The 27197-nt window shown below is 37.2% G+C and overlaps 1 protein-coding gene across 3 annotated transcripts in view; it reads right to left on the minus strand.

Annotated features, from left to right (window-relative positions):
* LOC135689236 (uncharacterized) overlaps window positions 1-26966 on the minus strand; it is a 28456-nt gene extending 1490 nt beyond the window's left edge. Inside the window, exons 1-28 of one of the 3 annotated variants that reach the window (XM_065206385.2) lie at window positions 26522-26964; window positions 24603-24638; window positions 23660-23806; window positions 22036-22173; window positions 21364-21501; window positions 20287-20588; window positions 19613-19862; window positions 18739-18835; window positions 17513-17672; window positions 16313-16436; window positions 15597-15745; window positions 14408-14677; window positions 13255-13357; window positions 12498-12664; window positions 11487-11639; window positions 10508-10756; window positions 9610-9937; window positions 8889-9026; window positions 7695-7903; window positions 6730-6994; window positions 6007-6106; window positions 5488-5620; window positions 5201-5318; window positions 3707-3879; window positions 2859-3104; window positions 1889-2164; window positions 1490-1726; window positions 103-384 (exon numbers count right to left, since the gene is read on the minus strand). In XM_065206385.2, the coding sequence (XP_065062457.2) occupies window positions 103-384; window positions 1490-1726; window positions 1889-2164; window positions 2859-3104; window positions 3707-3879; window positions 5201-5318; window positions 5488-5620; window positions 6007-6106; window positions 6730-6994; window positions 7695-7903; window positions 8889-9026; window positions 9610-9937; window positions 10508-10756; window positions 11487-11639; window positions 12498-12664; window positions 13255-13357; window positions 14408-14677; window positions 15597-15745; window positions 16313-16436; window positions 17513-17672; window positions 18739-18835; window positions 19613-19862; window positions 20287-20588; window positions 21364-21501; window positions 22036-22173; window positions 23660-23806; window positions 24603-24638; window positions 26522-26681 (5148 nt within the window). In that variant the 5' untranslated portion in view covers window positions 26682-26964. Of the gene's footprint in view, window positions 1-102; window positions 385-1489; window positions 1727-1888; window positions 2165-2858; window positions 3105-3706; window positions 3880-5200; window positions 5319-5487; window positions 5621-6006; window positions 6107-6729; window positions 6995-7694; window positions 7904-8888; window positions 9027-9609; window positions 9938-10507; window positions 10757-11486; window positions 11640-12497; window positions 12665-13254; window positions 13358-14407; window positions 14678-15596; window positions 15746-16312; window positions 16437-17512; window positions 17673-18738; window positions 18836-19612; window positions 19863-20286; window positions 20589-21363; window positions 21502-22035; window positions 22174-23659; window positions 23807-24602; window positions 24639-26521 lie in introns of all 3 variants that reach the window. The other 2 variants (XM_065206386.2, XM_089109923.1) reach the window with 2 other exon arrangements.
* Between the last annotated feature and the right edge of the window lie 231 nt (window positions 26967-27197).

Genomic DNA, 27197 nt, shown 5'->3' on the forward strand with positions numbered 1-27197 from the left:
GGGTTTTCTAGTAAAAGCTGCCCGATAGTTAAATTGCATGTTTGGGATGGCTGAATTCGCTCTTGAAACAGATGAAAGACGTTTTCAATTTAATATACTTACAATCCAGACATTAAATCCCTTAGGGAATCTTATGGTAGCACTGATGACACTCCCACTCAAGTAGAGGCCTGCAAATCGGTCTGAGGATGCGTCCTCGGAGGTGACAGCCGCGCGGCATCCTTCGACATGCGGACAAAACTTCAGTTCGATTTTACCGGCGATTGATGCGTAAAATGTGTTCATGATAACTTTAACGGTTGTGGATGGGTGAAACGGCTGGAAGTAATGCACTACCGCAAAGAAATAGCCACGTTCAAGCGGAACATTCCACCGGATGAGTTTCTAAAACGGGATAAATGTGTGTTAATGCATTGTTAGGTCAAAATGCTATGAAAAATGTAAAAGGCTTACATTTGCAAGCATTAAAGCAGAAGAGGAAAGCTGAGGCTTGTAAGGAAACATCAGCCCAATAAACATTCTATATTCATGTAACTTCGCCTTAAAACATTGGTCTTGTAGTACCTTTTGATAAATATATTGAATCATTTCTGGAGACGTTTTGCATCGATTGGAAACTGTCTTATAATAGAGGAATCTTCATGCTTCACCAAAATGTGAAGCATGAAGATTCCTCTATTATAAGACAAGCTAAACGTCAAAAAATCGCTAATTAATTGACTTATAAAACCGGGACATAGATAATCAAAATCGAACTCTTAGAATATGAAAAATAACTTTTCAAATGAGTTAATAGCTTCCTTTAGGTAAAAGAGCCATAATTTTGGGTGTATTAATATATGTAGATCTTCTTTATCAGTAACTAGAGGCAGCGCAATGTGGAGGGATCAAGAGGAGCCTGTCAACGCACTTTTCAGTCTCCTTCATTCTTCATTACATTTGATCTTTTTGCTATATGAACCCTATTAACGACTATGACTACTAAATGACCGATTCTTAACTGAAAAGTTCAAACGTATTTGAAAGAGACAAGAAAATGACACACATCTAAGAGGACACTAGCAGTGCATTATTACTTGACGCTTCTTGGTAAAAATGTAACATTCTTTCCGACATGCGGGAAGATAAGATTCTTTGTGAAGTGATCTACCATAGGGAGCTAGGAGTGCAAAGGACGTACATAGTTTAAAATAATATTTCTTAAGACACTTGTCAGACTAGCATATAAGCTTACATTAAATTTATTATCCGATTTTTGCAAAACTCCTAGAATGTTGTATCATATACTATAGTTGAGGACTTAAATAGCTAACTATTCAAGCTTTAGGCATAACCCTTGGTCTTCATACTTTACACATACACTATACATTTTACGCTACATATTATATAATATACAATTCTATATATACACTACACTATGCACTATGAACTATGCACTATAAATATGGACACCCTGCGTAATGTAGTGATAGAGATGCAATCTACGAACCGTAGCAGCGTCTTCTTCCGACTGCAAATACAGCGGCCTTAGTAGTGGGTTCAGCATATTCGGCGGCAAATGCCTTGGTGTGAGGTACTGTCTTGATCGGATTGTATGCAGTTTAATATGGCCTTCAGTGTGAACTGGGCTCGTCCTTGTACACTTACGATCAACAGCAACACAGAAAGGCGTTGGCGAGATGAACTCAAAGGACCAAAGTCGTTGCGGAATTAGAACGACGCGATCCTGCATACAAAAAATTATTTGAAATTATCAATAGTTATTAATAAATATTAATAATTAATTAATGATCAATTTCCTGCTGAAAATTAGCAACATTATGAAAATTAGTAATTAATAGAACCAGCTAAAAGATGCCTTGTAATATCAAATACCTTTCCTACTTACCAAGGCTACGAAACCACTATCTGATGTTGAGAAAGAAACTGTGTACGTTGCATCCTTCTTCATCTTGAAAATCTGAATGGCTGAATTGCTTTCCAAAAGGACATGTCTGCAGGCAAACTCGTACGGACAATACGCAAGGGGAACTTTAGCAACCTGCGTTCCATTCGGTCCGTTTATGTGAATGAGAAGGTCGAGATTGACAGGATCAGGTTTGAAGTATTGTACGAGTATGAAGAAGGAATCAGTTGACGGTTGTTTGAATGATAATGTGAAAGGCTAAAAGTGAAAAAAAGGAATTGTTATAAGCAATAGATTAAAGAACTAAGATCAAGCTATAACGGCAAATGAGTTAAGACGGTATAGCGGTATGTGATGAAGGTTAAACGATCATTGAAGACGGAGTAACGGTCAGTGATGATGGTATAATGGTCAGTTATGACAGTATAACGGTCAATGATGACAATATAACGGTCAGTGATGACGGTATAACGGTCGATGATGACGGTATAACGGTCAATGATGACAATATAACGATCAATGAAGACGGTATAACTGTCAGTGATGACGGAATAACAATTGGTGATGACGGAATAACGGTCAATGACGACAGTAAACGGTCAGTGACGACAGTAAACGGTCAGTGACCACGGGGTAACGGTCAGTGATGACGGTATAATGGTCAGTTATGACAGTATAACGGTCAATGATGACAATATAACGGTCGGTGATGACAGTATGACGGTCGATGATGACGGTATAACGGTCAGTGATTACGTGGGTAACGGCCACTTTGTCATTAGTGAGCAATGTGTAATAATCTATCTGATGCGTATGTTTATTTATGCAAGACGGGCAGATGTTTGTCTCATCAAAAAGATAAATTTTTATACTTCTAAGTAATTTATCAGATCATTAATTAAGTCGTGCATTTGTTGCTTCATCTTGAGGCTAGCAAAAAGAGCAGGCAAACCTTGTTATTTCGAAGCAAGATGGCACCATTGATATTCAACGAAGGATACAACGATCGATCAAGCATTTCTGCATCTTGTCTCCCTGTGCTTTCGACCTCTATCGTATAAAAATCTCTCCTTGGAATGCTGAGATAAGAATATTTTACGCAAGGCTCCGAGTTTCCAAACACTGTGCAGGGCAATCTAGCAACTGTGACAAGCTTGTCTCCTTTTAAGTAGCTTTGTGGAATCAATGATACATAATCCTAGGGAGATACAAATGTAATGGTACATATCATATGCTACTCTATATAACTGCGTGTATAAAAAGAACATATTTGTTCCAAAAACAGTCTATAAGAGATCTGGAGATGTGAGAAGACTGGAACCCAATGAGTCACGCGATAGAATAGGAAGAAACGCAAAAGGAAGTGACATTCGTAGAAAATGACGAGGGACGATTCACTCTTGCAAATAGCGTACGAGATTTGGTCTAAAACAAAAGAATTTCTGGGGATTTTCAGATAAAACAATAGGATTTTCACAAAAGGTGTACGACATTTTCTTAGAGAGATTTTCCCCTCGGAAAATGAGATCAGAACAAGAAGAAGTTATTGATAAAACTTTCGTAAAATACAGGTAATGGAATTCAAGGAAAACCGTATATATATAGAGTGTCTGTTTAGCATAACCATAATAGCTTATATTGCTGTATTCAGGTCGCTTCCTCTCACAGATATGAAAAGTTAACTGAGATTTAAGACGATAGGGATTTAGAAAATCAACAGGAACAGTTTAAAAAATTGCCAGGAAAAGTAGGGAGTGGCATTTGCAACTTGCTGTGTGAATTAAATATAGCAGTACTCACCACATACAAATCAGTGGTATTTGTGAAAAGTTGAACATTGTACGATGAAGTGTACAGCTTTAACAGCAAGTCCTTGCCGTTTTGTCTTAGTATAAAAAGACCAGAATTAGAATTTATGTCGTTTGATGATGTTTTCTTGAGAGTAGTTGAGGTGCTGAACACTGTGTAGTCATCTAGAAGAGAAATAGAAAAGACATTGTAACGGTGTACAGGGTATACCGAAAATCCTCGAATTTGCACCCCTCCTTTGAACTCCTCCCTCGAACAAGCCCCCACTGCAAACGTAAATTCTTGAATTGGAACTACACATTGTCAATAAGCCCCCCTCTCGAGTAAGCCCCCATTGCTAGCGTAAATTCTCGAATTGGACCCCTCCATTTGATGATTGTTGCCATCTGAGGTTGCCTTTCTGGCGTTTTATTGAATTATCACAACAAAGGCTCTTTGCAAATCAAAGACAGGTTAGAGAATTTAACTTTAACTCTGATCTCAAAGTCATCTGAAGAATTTTTGATCCAGTGTTGTCCGTTTTCTTTGCATAAACCAATTATACAGATGCGGATCCATTGGGCTCCATAGTGATGACATCACAAAAATTTTATTTCGGACCTCTGGATTTGGATCACAAACGCCAATTGAGCATTTAAAAGTACCACTCAATGTGCAGAATCAGATAAATGTGTTACAAAATGATTTAAATGTGCCCACATGACTACACGCTCGTTCCCCGTAAAATCACTGTAATCAGGTTCCTGTTCATTATTTCATGAACAAAACGAAAATAACAGCAATCTGTTAGCAATTACTACATCTTTCATTGGCCATATCACATCCAATTATTGACAAATGTAGCATATTTCCATATTTCAAAAATATCATTTTATCTGCCCAAAAGTAAAAAAAATTAAAAAAATATATCCTTTATTATGCTACACTTTATATAACTCTAGATCATTTATACAATACAAAATTTTAAAAATTTTGTGTAAGATTTACCCCCACCATGGGTGTATGAAAAGCGAAGTGTAAAAGCAAAACTACCCTTTAATGGAATGCATTGCACGATGCTGTTTGTGTGTAAAATTACCATTCGCATGGATTGCAAAAAAGTAATTAAAATATGAATTGTACATTGCATCTCAAGTGTTTTTGTAATAAGTATTAAGTCGGTTATTTACTGAATAGCGAAAAGAAAAGGCCTGTTTTCTTGTCAGAATGACTTCATTCGTATACAGTATACATAATCACTTGAAACCCGTAAATGTAAAGAAAGGAACGAGAACGAAGAGAATTTCTGCAGACTAGTCCATCAGCCTTCTTGATGCAGGTGTCACTTTAATTTGTGTGGAAGATTTCAATTGGGAGCTACCAATTGGGAGCTACCAATTGGGAGCTACCAATTGGGAGCTACCAATTGGGAGCTACCAATTGGGAGCTACCACCTAAAATCTTAAAAGATACCGAAAAAATCTAAAGTAAGGAAAGAAAACTTACAGAATGCATTGGAAATGGAGATATCCAATCCAGCCTCTTTCGTGTTTTTCATGCGGTAGCTCATTATGAAAATGAAGTCTGAGTCTTCCTCAATGTCGACTCTCCACTGAACTGGGGCCTTTCAAAATAAATTGACTTTTTAACATTACTAATCGCTTCAACAAGAATACAGAGAGGTTCTTTGGGATTTGGCCTAGTAAGGAAGCTGGGACAAACGATCGAATTACATGGCATAAAGCAACAAAGTTAAATTCATCATGACTAAAGATCATCAAAGCATTACTTACCTTATGTTGAGCAATGGCCACAAATTCTGATCCGACTTCTGGAAACAGCCTTTTTCCTTTTGCTGTTTTCGCTTGTTTTGCTTTGAACTTCAAATGCCTAACTGACGGCACATAAAATGTGTCATCGAGCAACCTAAACGGGAAATATGAATTTGTTTCAAGAATTGTAAAAAATCAAAAATATGAAATAATTTAAATGAGCTGTTATAGCTAATGAACTGGAATCAAATAAGAAACTTTTCGTTCCAAGCGTAAATCATGTTCATTTCTCTTTTCATATGAAAGATTTGGGTCAATGATAGGAAAAGAATTCTAACCATCTCTGATTTAGAAACAGGGACAGACACTTGCTCAAATTATTTTGGGGGGCCAGCCTATTGTTTTGATAAGATGACGTTATATTTTTCCATTGTTTTCCAAAATATTGTATTCAGACCAATGTATTCGAAAATATTGGGGGGGGGGCAAACAAAAAAGCAGAAGAAATACGCAGAGAAGTAAAAGAAGAAAAAGGCAGACCTGTCGCATCTTCTTCCAGTAACATTCGGCCTACATCGGCACTGTCCAGATTTCTTCTCACAGATATTGCTAAGTGACCCTCCAGGGTTACAATCACAAGCTGGAATAGACAAACAAATCATAGTATACACTACAACTACATATTTTGTGATTATAGTATATCTAAGTTAACCAGAGAGTCTCAACATAATTCTATCTGGACGAAAAATTTAAACAAAAAGGGCTTTAAATTGATAAAAAAATTAAATTTTAAGCGCATATCTCTCAAAACTACAAATTTAAAAAAGCACATTTCACGGGAATAATGTATGTATAATTTTTCGATCAATATAAGGAGTTATTTGTTGTCGTCATGAAAGCAAGATAGAAGCAATCACTGCTCAAAATTAGCAATCACCATTTTGGTTGCAAACCTTTGCTCGTCTATGGTAATTGCTAAACCTAACCAGGTCCAAAGAACAAGCATTTTTAAAAGCCAAACGTGTAGACGTGTTAATAAATGTGTATACGTGTATACGTATCGCTATGAATATCCTTCGAAATGCGGTAGAAATGGCTTGGTAAGATATCTTTAAATGTTTGTATGCAATCAAGAATGAAGGGAATTCTAAACACGTTTTTTTTTCAAAGCAGTTCAAGTCGAAGGAAAGCTAAGATTGTTCCTTAAATTTATCGCCAATACCATTACCCTAAAAATGACGTAAAACAGAGGAGATTTTTCACCTGTGCAGCCAAGCAGATTGCTTTTGCTCAACCCGTAGTAGCCATCTTTGCACGAATCGCAGGTTCTGGAACCCGGGTCGATATTAGGCTTACAAGGACACCTCCCTGTATCTTTGTCACAAATCCCAACACCATTTAATGTGCCAATCGTGTGACATTTGCACAGAGAGCAACCAAGAGGTTTTGACATTTGTAAACCATAAAACAAATCTTTGCATTGATTACACAGATCACCCATGACGTGCTCTTTGCATGTGCACTGCCCCTGTGGAATTACAATAGTATAATTGTGTAATGCCCGATCATTGAAATAAATGGCATTACTAGTGTGCACTGTTAACAACAAAAATTACAAACTAGAATGAAAGATTTACAAAATTAATAGTGAAAATGAAATCCTATCTAATTGGAAAAGAAGAAGTTTCAGGGACTAAGATACAAATCTTCTTGGCTGGAGAATCAAATGTAGCAGTCGAGAAGGGTATAGGCCGCAGAAAGATATATTGGAAAATTTTCATTAAACTGCATTGTGGGAAAAGTTATTTTAGGTTTTTTCAGTTGAATGAGACTTTCTGTCTACGGATTTTATTTTCTTCAATCTCCCGGATTTTGAAAGAAATCTAATTAAAAACGAAGAAAGAATAGGCCAAAGGCGAGAAGAGGGCAAAAATAAACTTTGAGGTAAAAATGATTGGTAGATCAGAAAAATGACGTTACTTGAAAAATGGAAATGTAATTTGTAATTAGTAACTGGAATAAAAAGATAAAATTATCTATGTAAAAGAAAGGAGAAATTGGTAAAATTGCAATGAAGAAGAAGATGTAGAAAATATAGAAATGAGACGCCATTGACAAGATTAGAAGATTGAAAAAGAAACAAATTGAGAAAAAGCTGGTGAAGAAATTGAAGAATTATGTGACCAAGATAACAATGAAAAATTGGATTCAAAGCTTATTGATCTTACATTGGGTCCGGGATAGCATGTATGCCCTCCATCAATACTAGTACTGACACCAGCGGCGAAGCACGAACATCTAATACAGTTTGGAAACTGATGGAAGCCTATTTGGCACTTATCACATTTGCGCCCGCGAAAATTTCTAAGGCATTGACACTGCCCTGTCCGGGAATGGCAGAAGAGTCCGAGTGAGCCGTAGGTGTTGCAGTTGCACGCTGTGAAGGAGAAGGACAATAGTAGTCTCTCAAATTTAATTTATTTTGAAAATTTATTTCGTGACATTGGATTCTCGTCGTCGTATTGCTTTGTTCCTGTATACCTTTCAATAGTATTTATCACTGCACTTATGTAAAGCTAGAAACAGTTTAACCAGCAAATTGAAAAAGAGACCACGGTGGTATCAAGAGGTATGATGTGAGAATCAGTGTTACAATTTATAACAACGCTGTCGTTCATAGTTCTCAAAACATGAACATATAGGAAAGTATCAAAGGCCTCAAGATCTACTGTTGCCATCTGTAATTTCATGCTTTACGCCTCTACTTTTATCTACTTTTCTACGATCTACTTTTATCCAATATCAAGTATCTAAGTAACAACTGGTAGAATTTTGACGATCGAACGGGGCCCTGAAACTAACAGCCTTGAATCTATTATAAGTATATATATGTTGTTTAAAGGATTAGGCTTGCATACCAGTACGTATCAAATGCCTGGACCTTGACTGTTCTAAAACGTAGTACTGGGTTTAATTTCAAATATTGTCATCAAAAATCAAGTATCCAAACAGTCTTCAGGAGAATTTTGACGATTTTTATTTGGTATGAGACAAATAGTTACGAATTTTAAGTTTGTAGATATCTGCACATCAGACCGAGGGGCAGGCACAATACTTGGGCTAATGATTTGCAATTAACATGCTATTAAGTGTCATATTTTTTTATAGAAACAGTTTCATTAACAGCGGTTTTAATTTGCTTACGGGCCTATGGGCAATTTCCCCACCCTCCTTTTTCCCCTCTCGGGTGGGCTTACGTATATGTGGTTCTAAGAATTGGCCTATCACTATGAAGTACCAGTAAATATCAAATGCCCGGATCTTAACTGTACTTAAACGTGTCTCCAAAACGCAATTTTTTTATTTCTGATACCATCATCAAACGTCAAAATGTTTTAAGTCTCAATGTACGCTGTACTTACGTTTGCATTCAGGGAAATTGTAGAATAAGGCAGATTGACACCTGCCGCATTTAGAGCCAGCATATCGAGGCTTGCAAACACACTGTCCGTTCTTGTTGCAATCTGGAGACTGCGAACCGACCATGAAGCATCGGCATTCTGCAAAATGAGTGGCATGAGCGTAAGACAGTCAAAGAAGTATAGAGGTTGTGGTTGAATTACGGAACCAGCTGCGTTTAACCATTCTAGTGGGTGTAGATTAAAAACAAACTGCAGCTTTACAGCCTCAGCAGTTGACATAAGCTGCTTTTCTAATTGACTGATTAAATGTCATACCCGAAATTTCTCTGCAACTTTCACTGCTATGACATCAATTGATAGTAATACTGTAAACCCTGGAATAAGCCCTCCACCCTGGAATAAGCCCTCTACTCTGGAATAAGCCCCCATCCAAATATGCCAATTTCTGCATTATAATGAGCCCCCATGGGGGCTTAATCGATCTACAGCAGAAAGATACGCCATTCTAGCACATGATTGATAACACATTCAATCGGCAAATGAAAAAACCAAGAAAACGAGATATTGACGAAAATATAATGAAATATCGATGTTTTATACTAAAACATCTTTTTGATTATTTGAAAATACTTTGATTTGTATTTTGGCATTATACTTTAACTCGAGGATTAACGGTAAGCTCAAGAGTAGTGACAATACAAAGAAAGCTAGCAAACCATACTTCTGCAATATGGGTAATTGTAGAACCCTGCCCGACAAGACTGGCACTGTCTTCCAATGATATTACGTCCACATTCACATTGACCACCAAATTTGTCACACTTGGAGCCTTTTGAGCCGCGTGATTTGCAGCGACATGAGGAAGCACCATTGTTTATGCTAGCGGACAGGGCAAACAACATCTTTTTGCAAAACAGTGGTAAGTTTTTTGTCAACGGCAGCGAATTGCTATCGAGGCACGATTTTTTGTACTCCACCGTCATATCAAAATGGGTTGGGTCTAAGGTAAATTTTTTAAAGTCTTTGTCCAATTGCAGGCTGATTGATCTCTACACGAGAAAGAGAACGTTTACAATATAAATCATTAAGATGAATGATTATTATTCAGTTGTAAATTATTCGATACCACGTAGAAAGAGCTGGAAATGTTGTTTGAAAATCACTAAAAACATTAGTTACAGAGGTGGAACGTAGAACTGTTCTCTTCTACCAGCAAAGGCGTATATTTTTACATGGCAACGAGCACAATGCTAGGGGCCAGTTATTAACAATCTTCATTAGCTATCACGCAGTGTTAATACATAGGCACCGTAGCATAGACTACAGATACATATTGCCTGAAGATCGCATTAAGAAAGAGATTCTGAATAGCAAAGTAAGTGATATTTTTAGTGGCCAATATTCGAATGTAAAACATAAACAGTAGAGTAATACAGATATGTATTATCTTAAGATCGCATTAGGCATGAGATTTGGGTAGCAAAGTGAGTGTTATCTTCAGTGGCCAATATTCAAACTTGGAAAAACAGATATCTAATCTTGCTTTTGATAAATTCATGTACGATTGTAAAGCAACCGCCAGTTAAATTTAAGAAGTTCTTGGAATTTCTTAAACTTACAATGACCAAGTCACGCTTCCTCGGTCTTCTCACGAACGCCTGTATCATCCCTTTGCTGCCATAGAAAGATTCTTTGACACGACAACCAGTGTTACTGGGACAGTAATCAACCTCGAGGTATCTCACGATGATGTCATTTTCCATTTTAAGAGTAATCTGTATTCCAAATTTTGTGTACTGGGGTTGCTTATACTGCAAGACTAGAACGAACCACGACGAAGAAGGAAGAACAGCCGTGAATGCATGTCCCTAAAGTCAGTAAAAGATTAATGGTTGTCATTAGAAAAGCATTGTAAGATAAAAAAATATTGTTCCAAATTGATATTACTCTGCTCCTATGCCATGTTTGGCCCGTCGAACATTATTTTGATGGTTTTTACAGATCTCCCCCCCCCCCCTCCCCCATCAAAAGCGCACAGATCAAGCTTGAGTTAGAAAGCGGGTTTAAATATTAAGACAAATTAAGATTAGGCCTATCTTTTGGTTAGTTCAGTTTACCTTTGCGCTGAATTAAGATTATCATTATAAAAATAATAATCGACAAAATATCAATCCAGCATAAATAAAGTAAAACCCCTGTAAAACATTTATGAAAACCAAATGTATAGAAACCGACAAATAAAAATATGTGACCCATCCCTTAGCCTTCGTGTTATAATGACACTTCTGTGGTTTTTTAAAGGATTTTAACGTCCTAAATGTCACCATTGCTTCACAGCTATCTAGCAGTAGTTTTCTCACCCCTCTAAGGGTCCTTGTGAAGATGTTTTGATGAAGTTGAATATATCTAGCAAAAACATGCAAATGCGGAGCCTCCTAAACATACGCAGCATTTAGATTAAGCTAATATTGCATCCTTGTAAACTTTATCGTTGAATTCTTAAAAACTGCGGAATAAGCGCAAGGATATTTTTAATTCACACTATGCAAAGTAGTGCGGCCTAACAAAACGGTGCCAAAGGGTTGCAGAGGCATCCACACTCACTTTGTCACTCCTAACCATCGGAATGCTTCCTTGCAAAAGTGAAAGCCTTGGATAGTCTAGGCACTGTCCGTTACTTGCGATGCAGCTAAACTTTGGCTCGATATACTCGTTTGTGTACACCTTATCTGGTATGGCAACAATTCGATGCTAGGAACAAAGGACAGTATGTTAAAAATGATTCTGCTAAACTAAATCTACCTACAACTAAGTCAAAAATGATTCATATCAAACCAATATCTTGCCTGCATCGCAGACTATATTCTGGAGGCAGCGACGCAGGCTTATCAATATTTGACAGGGTTCGTTAAATTTTGCACTCTTGAGCCTTCGCAATGAACCATTTTATGAAAAAAACTAATGTTTACTTGAGTTCAGGGCAAGCTTTTTTTTACAAGAGGGGGTCAAAGGGAAGACAGATTCTGGTACAGCGCACCCCTCGCCACGTTCCTATTTGCCTATGTCAACCAATCAGAAGCCCGTATACATATATCTGTAAGGGCAAAAATCAACAGCAAAACTTTGAACATGATAAAATAGAACATACAACACTCATAACTGTTCTAGACTTAATCGATCAAGCTAGTTTGCTTTCCATCTGCACATTACGATGATATGCCTCCATTACATGATATGACCTTAGCCTCACTTATTATCCTTTTACAGAGCTATATAAAATAAATTGCTTTAAACTATCCCACAAATTCTGCTCAGTTCAATGAGTTCCCATAGTATCTACCCGAGAGCCTAGTTCCACAGGTCTAGATAGATTCCAGTTTGTGAAGTTCTCTAAAAGCATTTTCAAGCGAGTTCAAGCGATTTTCACCTTATCAATGTCTGGAAAGTCTGGATGTACTGAAACTCTGATGTTATAGAGCGAGTCAGAGTTACGGTATTTATAGGGTGATTTTTTTGACTTAATCACTTAAGAACGCTATTACCATAGTAAACATATATAAAATGTATAGAACTGCATTGAAGAGAAAAGGAAATGATAATTCTACATACAATACCGATCATTCCTTCAACTGTCCCAGTGAAATAAACAGTGTTGACTTCGTCCATTGAAAGATAAAGTGACGACGGCGTGTTTCTGTTTGTAAGAACGACAGATCGGCAAAGAAATTTGAAAGCGCAGGGTGCAGCCATCCAATGATCACCGTTTGTTCCCTGGCCTTTTGTGTAAAAAGACAGAAGAAAGGAATAGGTATGTAAAATTTAGTTAAAGGAATTTTATGGTACACCCTCTAGCGAGCTTAGTTTGTGGACTTCCTGGACCTGGAAACAAACCTCTTTAACTCAAGACTAAACTTTGTGTACATCTATAACTCCATACAAAATAATTGAGTTTTGCATCAGGTCTACAACATCTGTTTCCAAGATGTTCGCATTAATGTAACAGTTGCCTAACGATGTAAATAAGCGTAAAGTTGGAACAAGCAGCTGAGAACCGTCCTATTCTATACAACAAAAACGTGCACTTTATGACAGACCGGGAAAAAGGAACTTTCATTATTTCCAAGATTATGTGACAGAAATGATAATATCTTTTCTCAGAGGTTTTACAATCTCTTACTGTAAAGCAGTGTCTATTTACAATAGAATATAAAGCACAAACAAACATTATTCCTAGCAGTAAACTAGCATTGGTGTTGAAAATCCAATTTTTTTCGATAGCATGCCTCTCCTACAGATCTCAGCAGGCCCACCAAATGAATGCAATAGAACAAGCTTCTCTATCGTGTATGTGAATAAAGTTGCTTACCAATAAGTTCTATTCTGTAAGCCCTTTGGTCTGCATTGAAGTACTCCACAACCAGTTTGTATGGCCCCGTTGCATTCACGCTGATGTTGAAATAAACAGCAACCTTGAAAAAGAAGCGATTGTAAAGTTAAAAATTGCTGGACTTTGAATCATTATTGGCTTTCCTCAAAATTTTGAGGAAATTCATTTTGGCGTTCTTTTGTGTGGGAATCTCGTTCATGTTCTCACGGAACATATTCTAAGTGTAGACAGAATTTTCCAATATCAAACATCTCGGGAATCATTTGAATATTTTTTTGTTGTTGATTATTTGATTTGATATTTTTCCTTTAATAACATCTTCATCCGGTAAGACCCACAATTCAATCTTCTAGTTCCAAAAACTGAATGCACTGGTCAGCACTTAACAAGAACTAAATGATCGTCGTTATTTGATATAACAGGACACCTCGCATCCTGCATAGACCCGATCCACCAGCAGATTTTTAAAAAGGATGTCAGTTACGTGTGCTGCAGAATTGTATGTAGAAAAACATTTCCTTGCTGTGTTGTTGTGATCCCACGGCTGCCACCAGTGCGAAATATTTTCTATTTTTCAAAACACGCAGATTTAACATGCATCCTTTTCCGTTATGTTATTCAAACTCAGCCAGTCATTCTCAGTCTCGAAATATTCTTGAAAACGCAAATCATTTATTTGCCAACATCATGAGCAGACCTTTCAATCTTACGACAGAATGAGTAGAACATAAGATATTTCAATATGAAATGAATAATAAGAAAAGAAAACAAATTTACTTAAGAAGCTGGTGCAAGAAAAAAAGTGAATGCATATATCTTTAATAACAATCGCAAAGAAATTGACCAAAAAATTAATGAAATGATCACAGCTCTGTCAAAGAGGAGCTTTACAAGAGACGAATGAGCCAAGAGGTTGAGCTTCACCCCGGGTTGAGGTTTGATTTGTGCTGAAATTTTGACTTGAGATTTTCAGGCTTGGCCAGTTAAAACACTTTTGATATTCAGTCCCCAGTTTGCTCAAACTTTTGAAAATTTTCCATTGCCATGGAGATTTCAAACCGGGGCGAACTTTCAGGTCGGATAAAGCCCGGGTTCTCGCCTGGAGGAATACAAAATACATAAAGTTACATACTTGGTTGGCACTTATCATTGCTAATCCGTCTAGATTCAACAGTCTCAGCATATCTGGGTCCTCGAAATCCAAAGCCTCGATTTCATCTGATCTCTCTCTCAGAAAGCCTGTATTTCCAGGAAAACTATGAAAATCTTCCTGATCGAGATTCAGGTGCTCGTACATGCTGCAGACATCAGTCAACAAGCTTTGGATATTGCATGGGTTTGGGATCGGGCTGAGAACTTGCTTCGGGTTGTAGTATTCTTCTTGGACAAGAGAGATGTGATCCTATTGAGGAATGCGTAATAGCATTTAATGAATTATACCTTAAACGTGAAATTGGAAATAAGAATGTACGAGCAAAGAGAGGGCTAATTATATTAACGATGTTTCAGGCAAAGCCCGCTATCAAGACAGGCTATGTTCTTAAAAGTGGGCTACAAAAGAAACCTGCATAAGAAACCTAGGTTTTCTTCTGGCAGCCTGAATAGGTTCTTAATTAACAGGCTGCTATTCTAAAGTCCTGCCTTTAAGGTTCTAGACAAGGCTCTTATATACGTACAGCCCTTGCATACATTAACAATTTTCCACCGCAAGGATTGTCACTGACACAGTTAAACCAGCTTCATTTTTCTGGTTAAATTGAAAAAACAAATCAAATCGCTCAATGCTATATTAAATTCAAAGTATTAAATTCACGCAATGTAGTCGTCACTTCAAAGTGTCAATCGTAAGGTCTATGTTTTATTCAAGTCTGGCAGATAATTGTTTAGCATGAAAGGCTACAGCTACCTAATAACTGATTCTATTGAAAGCAAGGCTCTATTCACATAGCTAGGGAATGATGATATCCAGCTGCGGTGTGGTATCAAACGACGCGTTTAATTGGCTATTTTCATTCGCTAAATCTTCGACAAGCTATTACGATAGTTTATACAAATAACGCAAAAAATAAGATATTGCCTATTGGCTTCAATTAACGAAAGAAAGGGTGAGAGTTTAAGAATCTGATAATCAAGAAAACAAATCAAAGTTCTGTGAAATAGGGAGATATCCAGATATTTTTTCGATTACCTTTTAAGTTGAAGTAAATCAAAAAAGGCTTATGAATACGTGGAAAATCTGCTAAGGCAAAAACCTACTCCTATCCTCGACTAAATTTACTTAAATAAAGCATCTCTAGAAAGAGACGGAGAGAAACGCTTACCAAATATAGCGAAATAGATTTTGAGGACACACGAATTTCCCATTCTCCAGCAGTCAGTTCAATGTCACTCAACTCAGAAGAGGTAGCATATTTACTCCGATATTCCACGTCAGAATCGAACTTCACCGTGCTGTTGAATTGTCTTAGCACTACAAACAAACAAATTGTTGGTTACATTTATGTAATAAATATTTACAATCCAGATGCCCAATGTTGGGGGCAAAATTTTTTCAGGGAATCAAGGGAGACAAACCGAGTTCCAAAGTGGTGACATTATAAAGTCTAGTTTTAGTTTCTCATAATTCGGACGACATAACCTGAAACAGCATTAAACGAACTACCTCTAAATGTGCAAAATCAGTTCAATGTGCTATAGAATGGTGGATATATGGCTAATGAGCACAGGCACATTATTATAATTCTCCATTAAATTCATGTTATTTTTGTAATGGCTTTAGAAGCTAGGAACCAGGACAAAAACAACAAAAACCAAGTAGCAAAGCTCAGTTCTTTCGTTTGCTGTATCTCGATCAACTTGCAGCAGATTTAACTGATTTGGCTCTTTAAGAGGTATTTCATATTGGTTTAAATTGGGATCCGAACTTACATTGACAACGTAAAGTAGAAAACTGCAAAAATTACATTTTGTCTCAACAATTTTGTCCAGGATTGTAGCGATAACTTCTGGAATCATTAAACAGATAAGCCAAGTTTACCTTTGCTTTGTAGACTTCGGATATTAACGGTGGCAAAGGTTTGTTTCGTCCCAGCCAAAATGTACTTCACTGCAAGCATGTATCGATGTGTTTTTACCACGTTTATTTTCAGTGTGACGTTTTCCTGCAAAGGATCACAAATAGCTTCAAAAGCAGGAATATTAAAACATCAAAATTTGAAATGATCCTGAAGCAAGTTTTCTAATTTCAAGTAATTCAGACAACTTGTCACAGGAATAAGCATGATGTAAAGCTTTTAGTATATAGACAAAAATCAAAAGGATAAGTTCTTTTAGAACACAAGAAGCCTAAAGTTCTTTGTGTTTGTCTGAGATACTTTAGATAGAGTAAAATCATGGAAATGAGTGGAAAGCATAAAAAGAACGTATTGAATCTGTGCCAATGTTGTTCTTAAGAATATGATTGACAGACAGAGTTAATCATGAGAAGTTTGTGATGAAGAAGGATGAAGAAAAAGAAGCCAGTTGAAAGTTAAAAGGAAAAGAAAATTGTAGTTCTGAGGACATGCGATGAGATCTAAAGGGTAGAAGAAGTAGAGGAGGACAAAGACAGAAGTACATTACGAAACTGAACATGGACCTCAATACTGGCAGGAGGGTTTAAGAAATGTTGATCTTGTCAAGGGATAGAGAGCGTTGGAAATCAAGATCGTCAACGTCCTGGAGGGACAAAGCACTTAGAAGATGATACAGACTTTGATAACTGGTACAAAATTCGCAAGGAAATACTCTCTCCATATAAACTGAAGATCGGTCATAACATTACTTTCAAAGCATGAATATCTTTTTAAAAATTCGCATATTACAAGGCTGTGAATAGTTTAACATGATATTGATATCATTGAAAGCAAAACATGATTTCAGTAATACATTCTGAGTAATGAGATAGGCCATTTGATTGAACAACAATGTACAGAGCAATTCTGTGGTTTGAGTCCTGCTCTGACCTTGTCACTAGCTTGCACTTTTCTCAGTGGATTCACAAATGCTCTTTTAACATAATAAATTCTGGTTGATTATAGCTATACGATGTACCTTCTTGCAAGTCCAAACAAACGAGGTTGAATTATCATTTTGAATACCGCCACAGTTCTAAACAGAAATTCTGTATACGGTCCATGTGTCCCTGTATACGGTGTTTAACATAATTGCCGTGAACATTTGCAAATGAAATTCAAACCTGTCCATATCCAAACGGCACGTATCCCTTCCAGGAAAAATCCGGGAAGACAAAAGAACTGTATTCGTATGCCACTGGGTTTCCATTATCCAATATTCCATCTTCAAATTCGTATTTGAGCTGATATGGGCTTGGCAGGAAGTAGCTTCCTTTGCGAACCCTAATGAAGGAAAATCCGATTGGTTAGTTCTTATTCAGATATCTCAAGACTCTATTTTAGATACAGGAGCATAAGAGTATTGTTGTCATATTTCTTAGAGTTTGTGTATGAAATTTACAGTTTTGCAGCTTAAGCAGAGCTGTACAGGTTATGATTTATAAAGCAGGACAGTACAAAGATGCTAATCCGAGTTTCACGAATCTTCTAAAAGCCTGTTTATAGAGTTCTCGTGTGTGACGTAAGAAACTATATTTTGAATTTTTGAATTTTGACCACATAGCATAAAATAACACCATAAAATACTTCCATATATGCAAAATCAGTTAAATTTGTCAAAAATTGGGTGAGCTATGGCCAATAGAAGATTGGAAGTGTGCTAACGGATTACTGTTAATTTGGCTCAGTTCATAAAGTTATGCACTGAGACCAAATTACAGAGGTTAGATGGGGCCAGAGCTTATGCTCATCAGGTGATAACTCAGCCAATTCGTAGTATAATTAACTGATTTTGCAGATTTAGAGGAATTTCATAATGCTCTTTCAGGTTATGGGAACAAATTTCAAAGTTTTAAAAATAGATTTTTGGGACGTCATCACTTGACAACTCTATTGATACATTGTCTTCTAGCCTTCAAGTTTGCTTTTCTTTTAGTTGATCATATTAGTGCAATACCGAAAGGCTATTCCTAAAGCCCTAACAAGAGAAAGGTGGGATGTTGGATGTTCAAAGACAACAAGGTCCGAGATAAAAGGCAAGTACTGTGACAATTTTGGTATAAGAAAATTGGTAAGGAGACTTCAAAAATGTTTGAGGAAAGGAGTCTGACGTTCTGAATCGTGTTTCATAATCTCCCCACGATCTCCCTAAAGAAAGTCATGGTATCGTTTGCTTTTGTTTCAATCGAAAGCCGTTCATCTTCGTCGAAAGAAGAATGAACTTTATCCGTATAAACGCAGCGCAAGCTGACTAGAGAAATATCCTATGACACCACGTGCTAGAGAATCCACATGCTGATGGGCGTTCGAATGATATCAGAATGTACCGGCAATCTCTAGGGAAAGCTACCTGTCGCATCGATGTCCTTCGATGTTTCTTTTGCAGGTGCATCTGCCAGAATTGTCACATGTCAAACCAATCGATGAGCCCACTCCACATTGACAAGCTGTGGCGAAATCAGACATAAAATTTAACAATCATTTACGGAATTTGACTTTTTCCGGAATTCAACTAGCATGTCCGGAGTTTGTAAGACAACGTTCTATATCAACGCTCCAATACAATGACGTATCTGCATAACTCAACGTGGAAATTATTCTACAGAGAAGCGAATAACAAGACCCTGTTAACTTTAGACCCTGAAGTCTAAGAATTTTTCTTTCGCCCTCTATCATCTCCTTCGCAGTTTAGTGTCCTTCGCAGTTTTTATTTGCCCCCAAAGTAGTATGAATGGCTTACGGATTTAACAAAAATAGACTTTGCGAAAGTCTACTGGTAACCATACCTGGAAATCGGGGTTTGTTTCTTACAAATTTTATCAAAAGTCGAAAAAGCTTTATTGCAAAAGGACGAAATTCCCCTTTTTTGCTTTGACAAAAAATAATTCAGATTTTCACAAGACATTTTCAGTTATATCTTATGTTGAAAACAACCAACTTTTTGAAAAAGTAAAGGCAGTAGCAAAGAAGAGAGTCAATTTATTGTAGCACTTTTATTTAAAAACAATAGGAGCAAATAAATTGCTATTTGAAACCAAAGTATTTCCATGATTCTTTTGGAGGGGCCTTGAGCCCCCTGCCCTCCCCCCTCTCCCCACAAACAATCATTGCTACGGCCTATGACTCTTTATCTTACTGTTGTTTTATACATAAAACTCTTCAAAGCCGTAAATACAAATTCCCATGCATTTGCAGCAACTCTATACCATCAAAGGTTCACTCACCCCTGCATCCAAGGAAATTTCCATGTCCAGCATCAAAGTAACCATCTTTGCACGTGTCACATGTTCTTCCATGCACGTGACTTTTACATGGGCATTTCCCAGTGTTTTTGTCGCAGTCCAAAATAGAAGCGATTGTACCTTCAGCAAAACATCCACAGTCAACACATGTTGATACTCGGCTTTCTGTGTCGTTATAAAATAAATCACGACATGATGAATATGTCTTCTGGCCGCCATCTTGACATGAAAGCTACAAAAAAAGAAAAGTTACCTGAAGTTAAGTTAATCACGAGTGAATCGAAAATGGCAATAAGCCTTTGCAAGATAATGATAGGATAAATCTAGATAATGCTATTTTTGTCTTGGTTTGATAATTTTCAAGCATATAACAAGGATCTTTTGAAAAGGTTGTAGGGACTTCTGTTTCTACTCTAATGTAAGCCTTGAGGCAGGTTGCCTCGGGGGTATAAGCACATTTCTTATAATGCAAATCGCGAAAGCTTTTAGTGACAGCCCTAAAGCTTTGAAAGCTGACAGAAAGGCGGTATTCAGACACTCCTGCCAGAAATTATTACCATAAAAGTAATAGAAAACATCTAGATGACGGACCATGGAGCTGATCACCTAATAACACAAACCAAGAAAATAAGACATTGCGAAACCATGCGACTCACCGAATGATCACAGAATTGGTCGCTTTTAATTCCTTCATCTTCATTAGCTCTCTCGCCTTTGTTACTTTTTTCATCAACCGTTACAATTGGTATAACATTTTTCTCTTCTGTAACTAATGTTTCATTCTTAACATCTTTATCTTTATATAGACTGCCTTGCATGACGTCACAGTTTTCTCCTGTCATCTCTGGGTTAAGACAAATGTCGCATTTCAGTCCAGTGAAGTTTTCCTTGCAGAAACATTGTCCAGTGGTGACATTACAGTCAGTAGATGTGGAGCCATTCAGGTTACAGCTGCAAGCTACAAGAAAACCAACTAAGAATTTGAAAACAGCACAAAAAGGTTGAAAGCTGGCTTTTCTATAGCATTTTTAAACCTTGCAGTACCTGATGGCTCTTTGGCTAAATGTTTCAATTAGCTGTAAAACATATCCACATGTTCGGTTATATGCCCGAAATACTTAAATAAAGCTTCTAGTAGAAAATTAGCTTCTAAATATTTCCTTAGTGAAAATTGTTGGTTCATCTGGAGGGAAGTTTTAACATTCTTATGATCAGCAGTATATTACTTTGTCAATAAAATTTATATAAAATTTTCCACGTTTGAAAGACATTCCTTGTTCCTACAAATCACTCAAAAATCACAGCTAAAGAACGTTTGATAGCTTTACACTCCACTTGCTTTGATAGCCTCACTTCATCATAAGTTCTCACTAATTTCATATAATTCATGAACAATGCTTTTGTGCTGTATTGTAAATCTCCGTCTACTTGTCGGTTGGCAACGCTTTAGCTGGCTAATTAAGAGATGGAATGTATAATAAACAGACTAGTCTAATTACACAGGATGGTTTGAATCTATCTTGTACCAACTGTCCACAGGATGATCTCCGATTGGCACAAGTCGTTTTCATTTAAATTTGTCTTGTACTTAACACGCTTACAATAATAAAATCATTCAATGTTAATTCTGAATGTCACTAGTGTTTAGAGTTAAGTTACTTCCTTATTCCTTTGAATGTGATGGAAAACTGACATTCGTGGGTTATCGTGCTATTCTTGAAAAGTCCACCTACCTTTGCATTCTGGGTAGCCAAAGTATCCCAAGTTGCATTGCTCACAGTTGTCTCCCTGGAAATTTTCCTCACAGAAACATTCGCCAGTGAAGCGATTGCAAATGTCAGTACTTGTTTGATTCCTTGGACAATAACAATCTGCAAAAAAAAGATATTTCATATCTACCCGTGTGTTTACCATAAACAACTGAAATATGCATCGGAAAAGTTAACTTGTACCTGGATGTCAGAATAAAGGGCATTTGGGGCACGTACCATTCTAACTTTTATGATAATGATTCTCGTTCAAAAGTATCCTCTTTACTACTCTTGAAACGGTGCCCTTTTTCTGCAACATAGTCCCCCTTCTTATATGTTCCCGTTCAGCTTTGAAATGCTATCCACCGCCTAAACTTATATGCGAAAAACTAAATTTATAATATATAAACAGAAAAGTATTTGAAACCACAGGTGCTGCAACCTTAGCAGTTAATGCACGAACCCTGATATCACAAAATCCAAGCTAAGTATAGATTAAGTTTGCTGTAAAAGGTTCCCTTCACTCTATCTTAGAAGAACACCTAGAAACATCCAGCATACCTACACAATACTTCATGCGAAATGAAATCTCAATGTTAATTTGGATATCAACTAGGCGTGTTAAGAGTACAAAAAAGTTACAAAAGGTCATACCCTGACAAATAGGAAACCTGTAATATCCACTTGAGCAACGATCGCACGTTTGTCCCCCAACTCTCGGCTTGCAATCACATTGTCCAGTGTCAGGATGGCAGTTTATTGTTTTTGAACCAAAATGGTTGCAGGTACACGCTGGCAGTAGGAATGTTAGAAAATTTGTTTTAGTATACAATTAAGGAGCAGACTAGCAATTACAAAAAACATTCCAAAAACTAGATTTTTCCAACACAAAAGAACAAATTAGTTAATAATTCCAGGTTCGTCGATACTTTTGCTTTACAATGGGTACCAGAGCCTCAGTGAAAGAGATAGCCGAACAGTACAATTCAGGTTGTAATAATTAAGTTTGACTTCTGCTTAGTTTCTTATTTTCGAATCAAGTCATACTTTTTTAACTTAAGCATACAACAACCACGTAGCTGTAGGTGTTCGATAGGGGGGGGGGCAAACTCGAGCAAGAACCATACCTCGGGGGGGGGCAGGCTTTAAAGATAGAAAACAGATATATAACAAACAGATATATTTGGACAAAATCAAGGTCATGGAATTATAAATATGCCAAATTTTCAAAATATCATTTGGAAAAACTGTAGCCAGAGGGGGCAAGCTGTTGTAAAAATTTTCATTTGGGGGGGGGCACAGCCCCCCGTGCCCCTCTGCAGCTACGTGGCTGGCATACAAATTAAAGATCTTACAGGTGAGAACATCTTACAGGTGAGGTGAACTTGCACAATTTTGATAGATACGCATATGTAAAAAAGACGAATACAAAACCTTTCTAATTGAACAGGTTACTAAATTACGATAAATAAATTCAACAATGTCACGTTATATAGCGAGTAAAACACTATGAAAGCATGGGCGTCATGTATGTTACTGTAGAAGACATCGCATCTACCACTAGATAGATAACTGTCTTAAATTGTATGAGAGCGATAAGTTTTGTAAAAAAATATTTTTAGCCGTTATTTATGAAAATAATCAACACGTGCTTCCAACTACAAGCAGAGCAATACGCATGGGATTGACGTGATGCCCCGCACAACTCGATTTTAAGGCTTCGAGTTCTTAAGTGATGATGGCACAAAGTCTATTTTTTAGAATTTTTTATTTGGATCCTATAACCTGAAAAAGCACCATGAAATACTTCCATTTGTGCAAAATCACTTGATTGTGTAACGAATTGGCTGAGATATCGTCTCATGAGCACAAGCGCTTTCCCCTTCCAACCTATTTTGTTCCTGTTTATAACTTTTTGAACAGCCATTAACAAACTTGAAACCTTTCGTTGACCAAATCTCACCCGAATCGTGACATACTTAACTCGTTTTTCATAGCAATTCATGGTGTTATTTTACGTTCTGGGGCAAAAATTACAAAAATTCCCAAAATAGTGTTTGTGCCAACATCAACCACAACAAAAAGTGCAGGCTTTTCGTCGAAAGGATAGAAAATCATAGGTGAGCCAATCCATTGAATTGAAGACTTCTCTCCTACAGAACTGAAGCTAAGACACCTTTGATTGGTGCTAAATTTAAGAATGGCTTAGGCCAAACTCGAGGTTTATACAACACGTATAAGAGTATCAGGAGAATACGTTTAATAATGAAATACTTACGCATGCAATTAGGATAGCCGTAAAAGAAATCGTCGCACTGATCACAGAAGTCTCCACTGTAACCTCCTTTACAAATGCATTTGTAGTTATGGGCAGGCAGTGGATGGCATAAATCGTACAGCGTTCCTTTTTCATGACACGTGCAAACTGTTAAAAACAGTATACGAAAACATATATCAAACTTCTTGGATGCAAGAGCCGAAAAGTTTCTTTTTATAAAAATGTAAGCAGTACAGAGCTGCTTTTGAAGGGGATATGGTCTTAAAGGGCATATGTCGCAGTTGGCTAATAAAACAAAAGCGTTTGCAGTGGAATTCCATTGTTTCGTGACTTTTCATTTCTTCTTCTTGAATTTTTACTGCCGTAAAAAATCATCCTCGATTCCATGTTTTGTATTAAACAAAAGAGACAATTGTATTGCAGTAGCCAATCATGTTCACGACACATGTCCTTTAAGTCTGAAGGTAACAATAATTCACTGTATATTTTTAACAGGGCAGTGGATGATATTGTTCTTGGGGGCCATCCTACGGTTATTTAGATCAAGTATCTAGCTTTCTCGAGCATTTCCAATAAAACAATCTGGGAACAGCAATCACAGAGCAATAATTTGGGAAGGCCTACAGCTTCAGGTTAATGGAGAATTTGTCTACTACCGCCATATACATTAGGGGTAATATTAAACAGTGAAACTTCGCTTATTGTAAGAAACCTTAGCTTTTTCGTCTGTAGTTTTTTTGCATTGCTCGCTCGTGCTTATCGCCCTTTCAAAAAAATTTGATGTTAGGTTTCATTACAAGCTCAGAGTCCAAGAAATTCTACAGTTCATATAAAAAACTATTGAAACTCTCCAGATCAAGCATACAAGTTCTTGAGAGAGGCTATCATGAAGGGAAGGCAATAACTTTAAAAGAAACATATTTGTTTCTATTTTCAAACATACTTTCTCTTCTCGATCTTCTTTTAAATTCTTTAAACTCTGAAAAGAATAACAATTCTGTTATAGTATTAACCATCAATTTTTCCACAGCAAACTCTAATTGTTCGTTATATTCTATACAGTAGAAGACAAGCCTCGCAATGCTTTACTTTACAAGTCCTTTCGGATAGCTTCATAGAAGGTTTTTGCTTAATTCATTGGAAGCTTTACAATAATTCTGCGATGGATACTCAGTCTTCTTGGCAAACCGAACAATGAAGCAATGAAATAATACGCTGAACGGAAGCGATTTCTTTGCATGTCACGCCTCTACGGCAACTTTTCAGAACTGTAAGAAACTGCGTGTTGAACTTGAATACCGTGGTCAGACGAAGAATAATGAATTTGAAAACCGTGGCCAGAAAAGTGGAAATCGCAAAATGTTGATGACCATGACTTGAACTAAAGGTCACTGATAAGAAATAACCCAACAGTTTACTCATAGTTTCTCAGGGAAATTTTGAAAACTTTTTGTCGTTGGCCGGAAAAAGTGTGTGCATTTTTCTATACTCTGGTCCCAACACGGAACAACAGCAAAATTTATCAATAGGTCCGGAATCTATGAGAACGAGCACCGATGTAAGATCTCGTTTAGCTGGTCAAACAAGATTGGTTGTCAAAACCAGCTGCAATCATGATCGCGGAAATGGACGTCTAGCTTAAGAAAAATTGCAACGTCAAAAGCTCCATACCTCAGGTGCAGATGTGAAAAATACCTAAAAATGCCAGGTGCGCCACTTAGGTGTGCAAGCACTATCAATTTTTTCAGAGTTTACTTTAATCTGGTCTTTTCTTGCTCCCTCAGCGACAATATGTCGGTACAGTTTGCACAATTGCCAATTGGAAGGGGGGCAGTAACTTTTTGATATAGAGTTGTCTAGGAATATTTTGTTGGTGTCCTGTTCTTCTGCAAAATTATAAACAGAACTATAATTTCTGTGTTTAATTTCCTTACTTTTCTTAAAGCTTCGAAAGGAAAAGATAAAATTTCAAGTGGTCCTCGAGGGGAAGAATTGGACAACAAATTTTCACTACGTGATGCCACTAACAGTTGTGCGAAGTCTACGAAAACCAATTGCACAATAACCAAAATACACAATATTGTTTCAAGTGATAATTCAGCAAAAAGACAGTTTTTCTCAAAATATCTCAAATATAATGACCATTAAGAATAAAAATGTAAGACGTTTGCTCATATTTTAGAAGCCACGCATTGTCCGACGAAACTGAGTGAAAATTCGCAAACTGTATTATGTACTGATGTAAAAAGGTGAAATTAGATTGGCGATTTTGCAGAGGTAGTTTACCATTTACAGGCACCGCGGAGCAGGCAGGGGGCAGGGGCAGGGGGCTTTACCCACTTTTTCCAGAAAATGCAAAATATTAAAAAATGGATCACCATTAAAGCCTCTTTTTATTCGATTTTAACCCCACCTACACATTATTAGACCCCCCCCACCCCAAACCCCCCTACCTCAACACTCCTGCATTCGAATGGTCTTTGAATTGAAGGTACGTGTTCAGGCCCGTCGGAGCCGGGGGGGCTGGAGCCCCCCCAATAATTGTCAGACTGTAGTATATTTCCTTTATAACAGTGTACTGAATGAGAAGGATAACAATGGGCAGCCCCCCCCCCCCCCCCCCAATATGAATTTCGTTCCGACGGCACTGCGTGTTAGTAAATTACTTAATTAACTAACAAAAACCAATAAACGGTTGGAATAATACCAATACAAGGCTAGATCGGAAAAAATCGTCGAATAAATTTCTCCATCAAAGAGTCGAATAAATTGGCTGACAGTTAAACGGAGTCACGTTTATGGGTATAAAGAGGGTATTCATCATCCCAATCATGTTAATAAAGTATTTTGTAAATATCTCACCTTCAGCAAACGCTATTGAATTTCTTTTAAAGTTCTCTCCAATGAGTTTCTTGCTATGACCAGGCAGATTCAGATCTTTTCCGCTGCTTGCCAATGACAATGACCAAATGACGAACTGCGCTTGGCAACTAAGTACAACAAATGATAGTGTAGCGACCATGTTTTTATGGCGTCTCAGGCCTAACTTAGGCCCGTGTGAAGTCCTTGTAAATCGACGTCGAGTCTCAAAGTCAGATATTTATCCTACACAAAAATCATGCTATATTGTGATTATGGCAGGATAGCCCAACAAAGGCTCAAACAAAACGATTCAATGCTATACCATGATCTTCGTGCCAGTTTACAGGAAATGTGTGTGGTTGAAAAAGGAACCCCCATGAGACGATGGCGGAAGTAAACTAGTAAACGTGGAAGTGAGTCGGCCACAGAGGAATCTCTATATATTGCAAAGATCTGAAGGCTTTAAAAACGCAAGGAAATCCCCGTTTAAAAACAACGAAACAATTTAATACCCCAATGTTATAAAGTTATAAAGCGATTAGACCAATAACCGTGTGACACCCATTAAACAGATTTCTTGCAAAGATAAATAATTCTCTGCTCAACTCCCTGCTTCTTGTCAGGGGAAATGTTTTGCTCAAGTTTGGAAAGACTTGATAGAAGACTCTAGATCAGG

This window comes from Rhopilema esculentum, chromosome 9 (genome assembly GCF_057945365.1).
Source record: "Rhopilema esculentum isolate cy_ngs chromosome 9, ASM5794536v1, whole genome shotgun sequence".
Taxonomy (NCBI): domain Eukaryota; kingdom Metazoa; phylum Cnidaria; class Scyphozoa; order Rhizostomeae; family Rhizostomatidae; genus Rhopilema; species Rhopilema esculentum.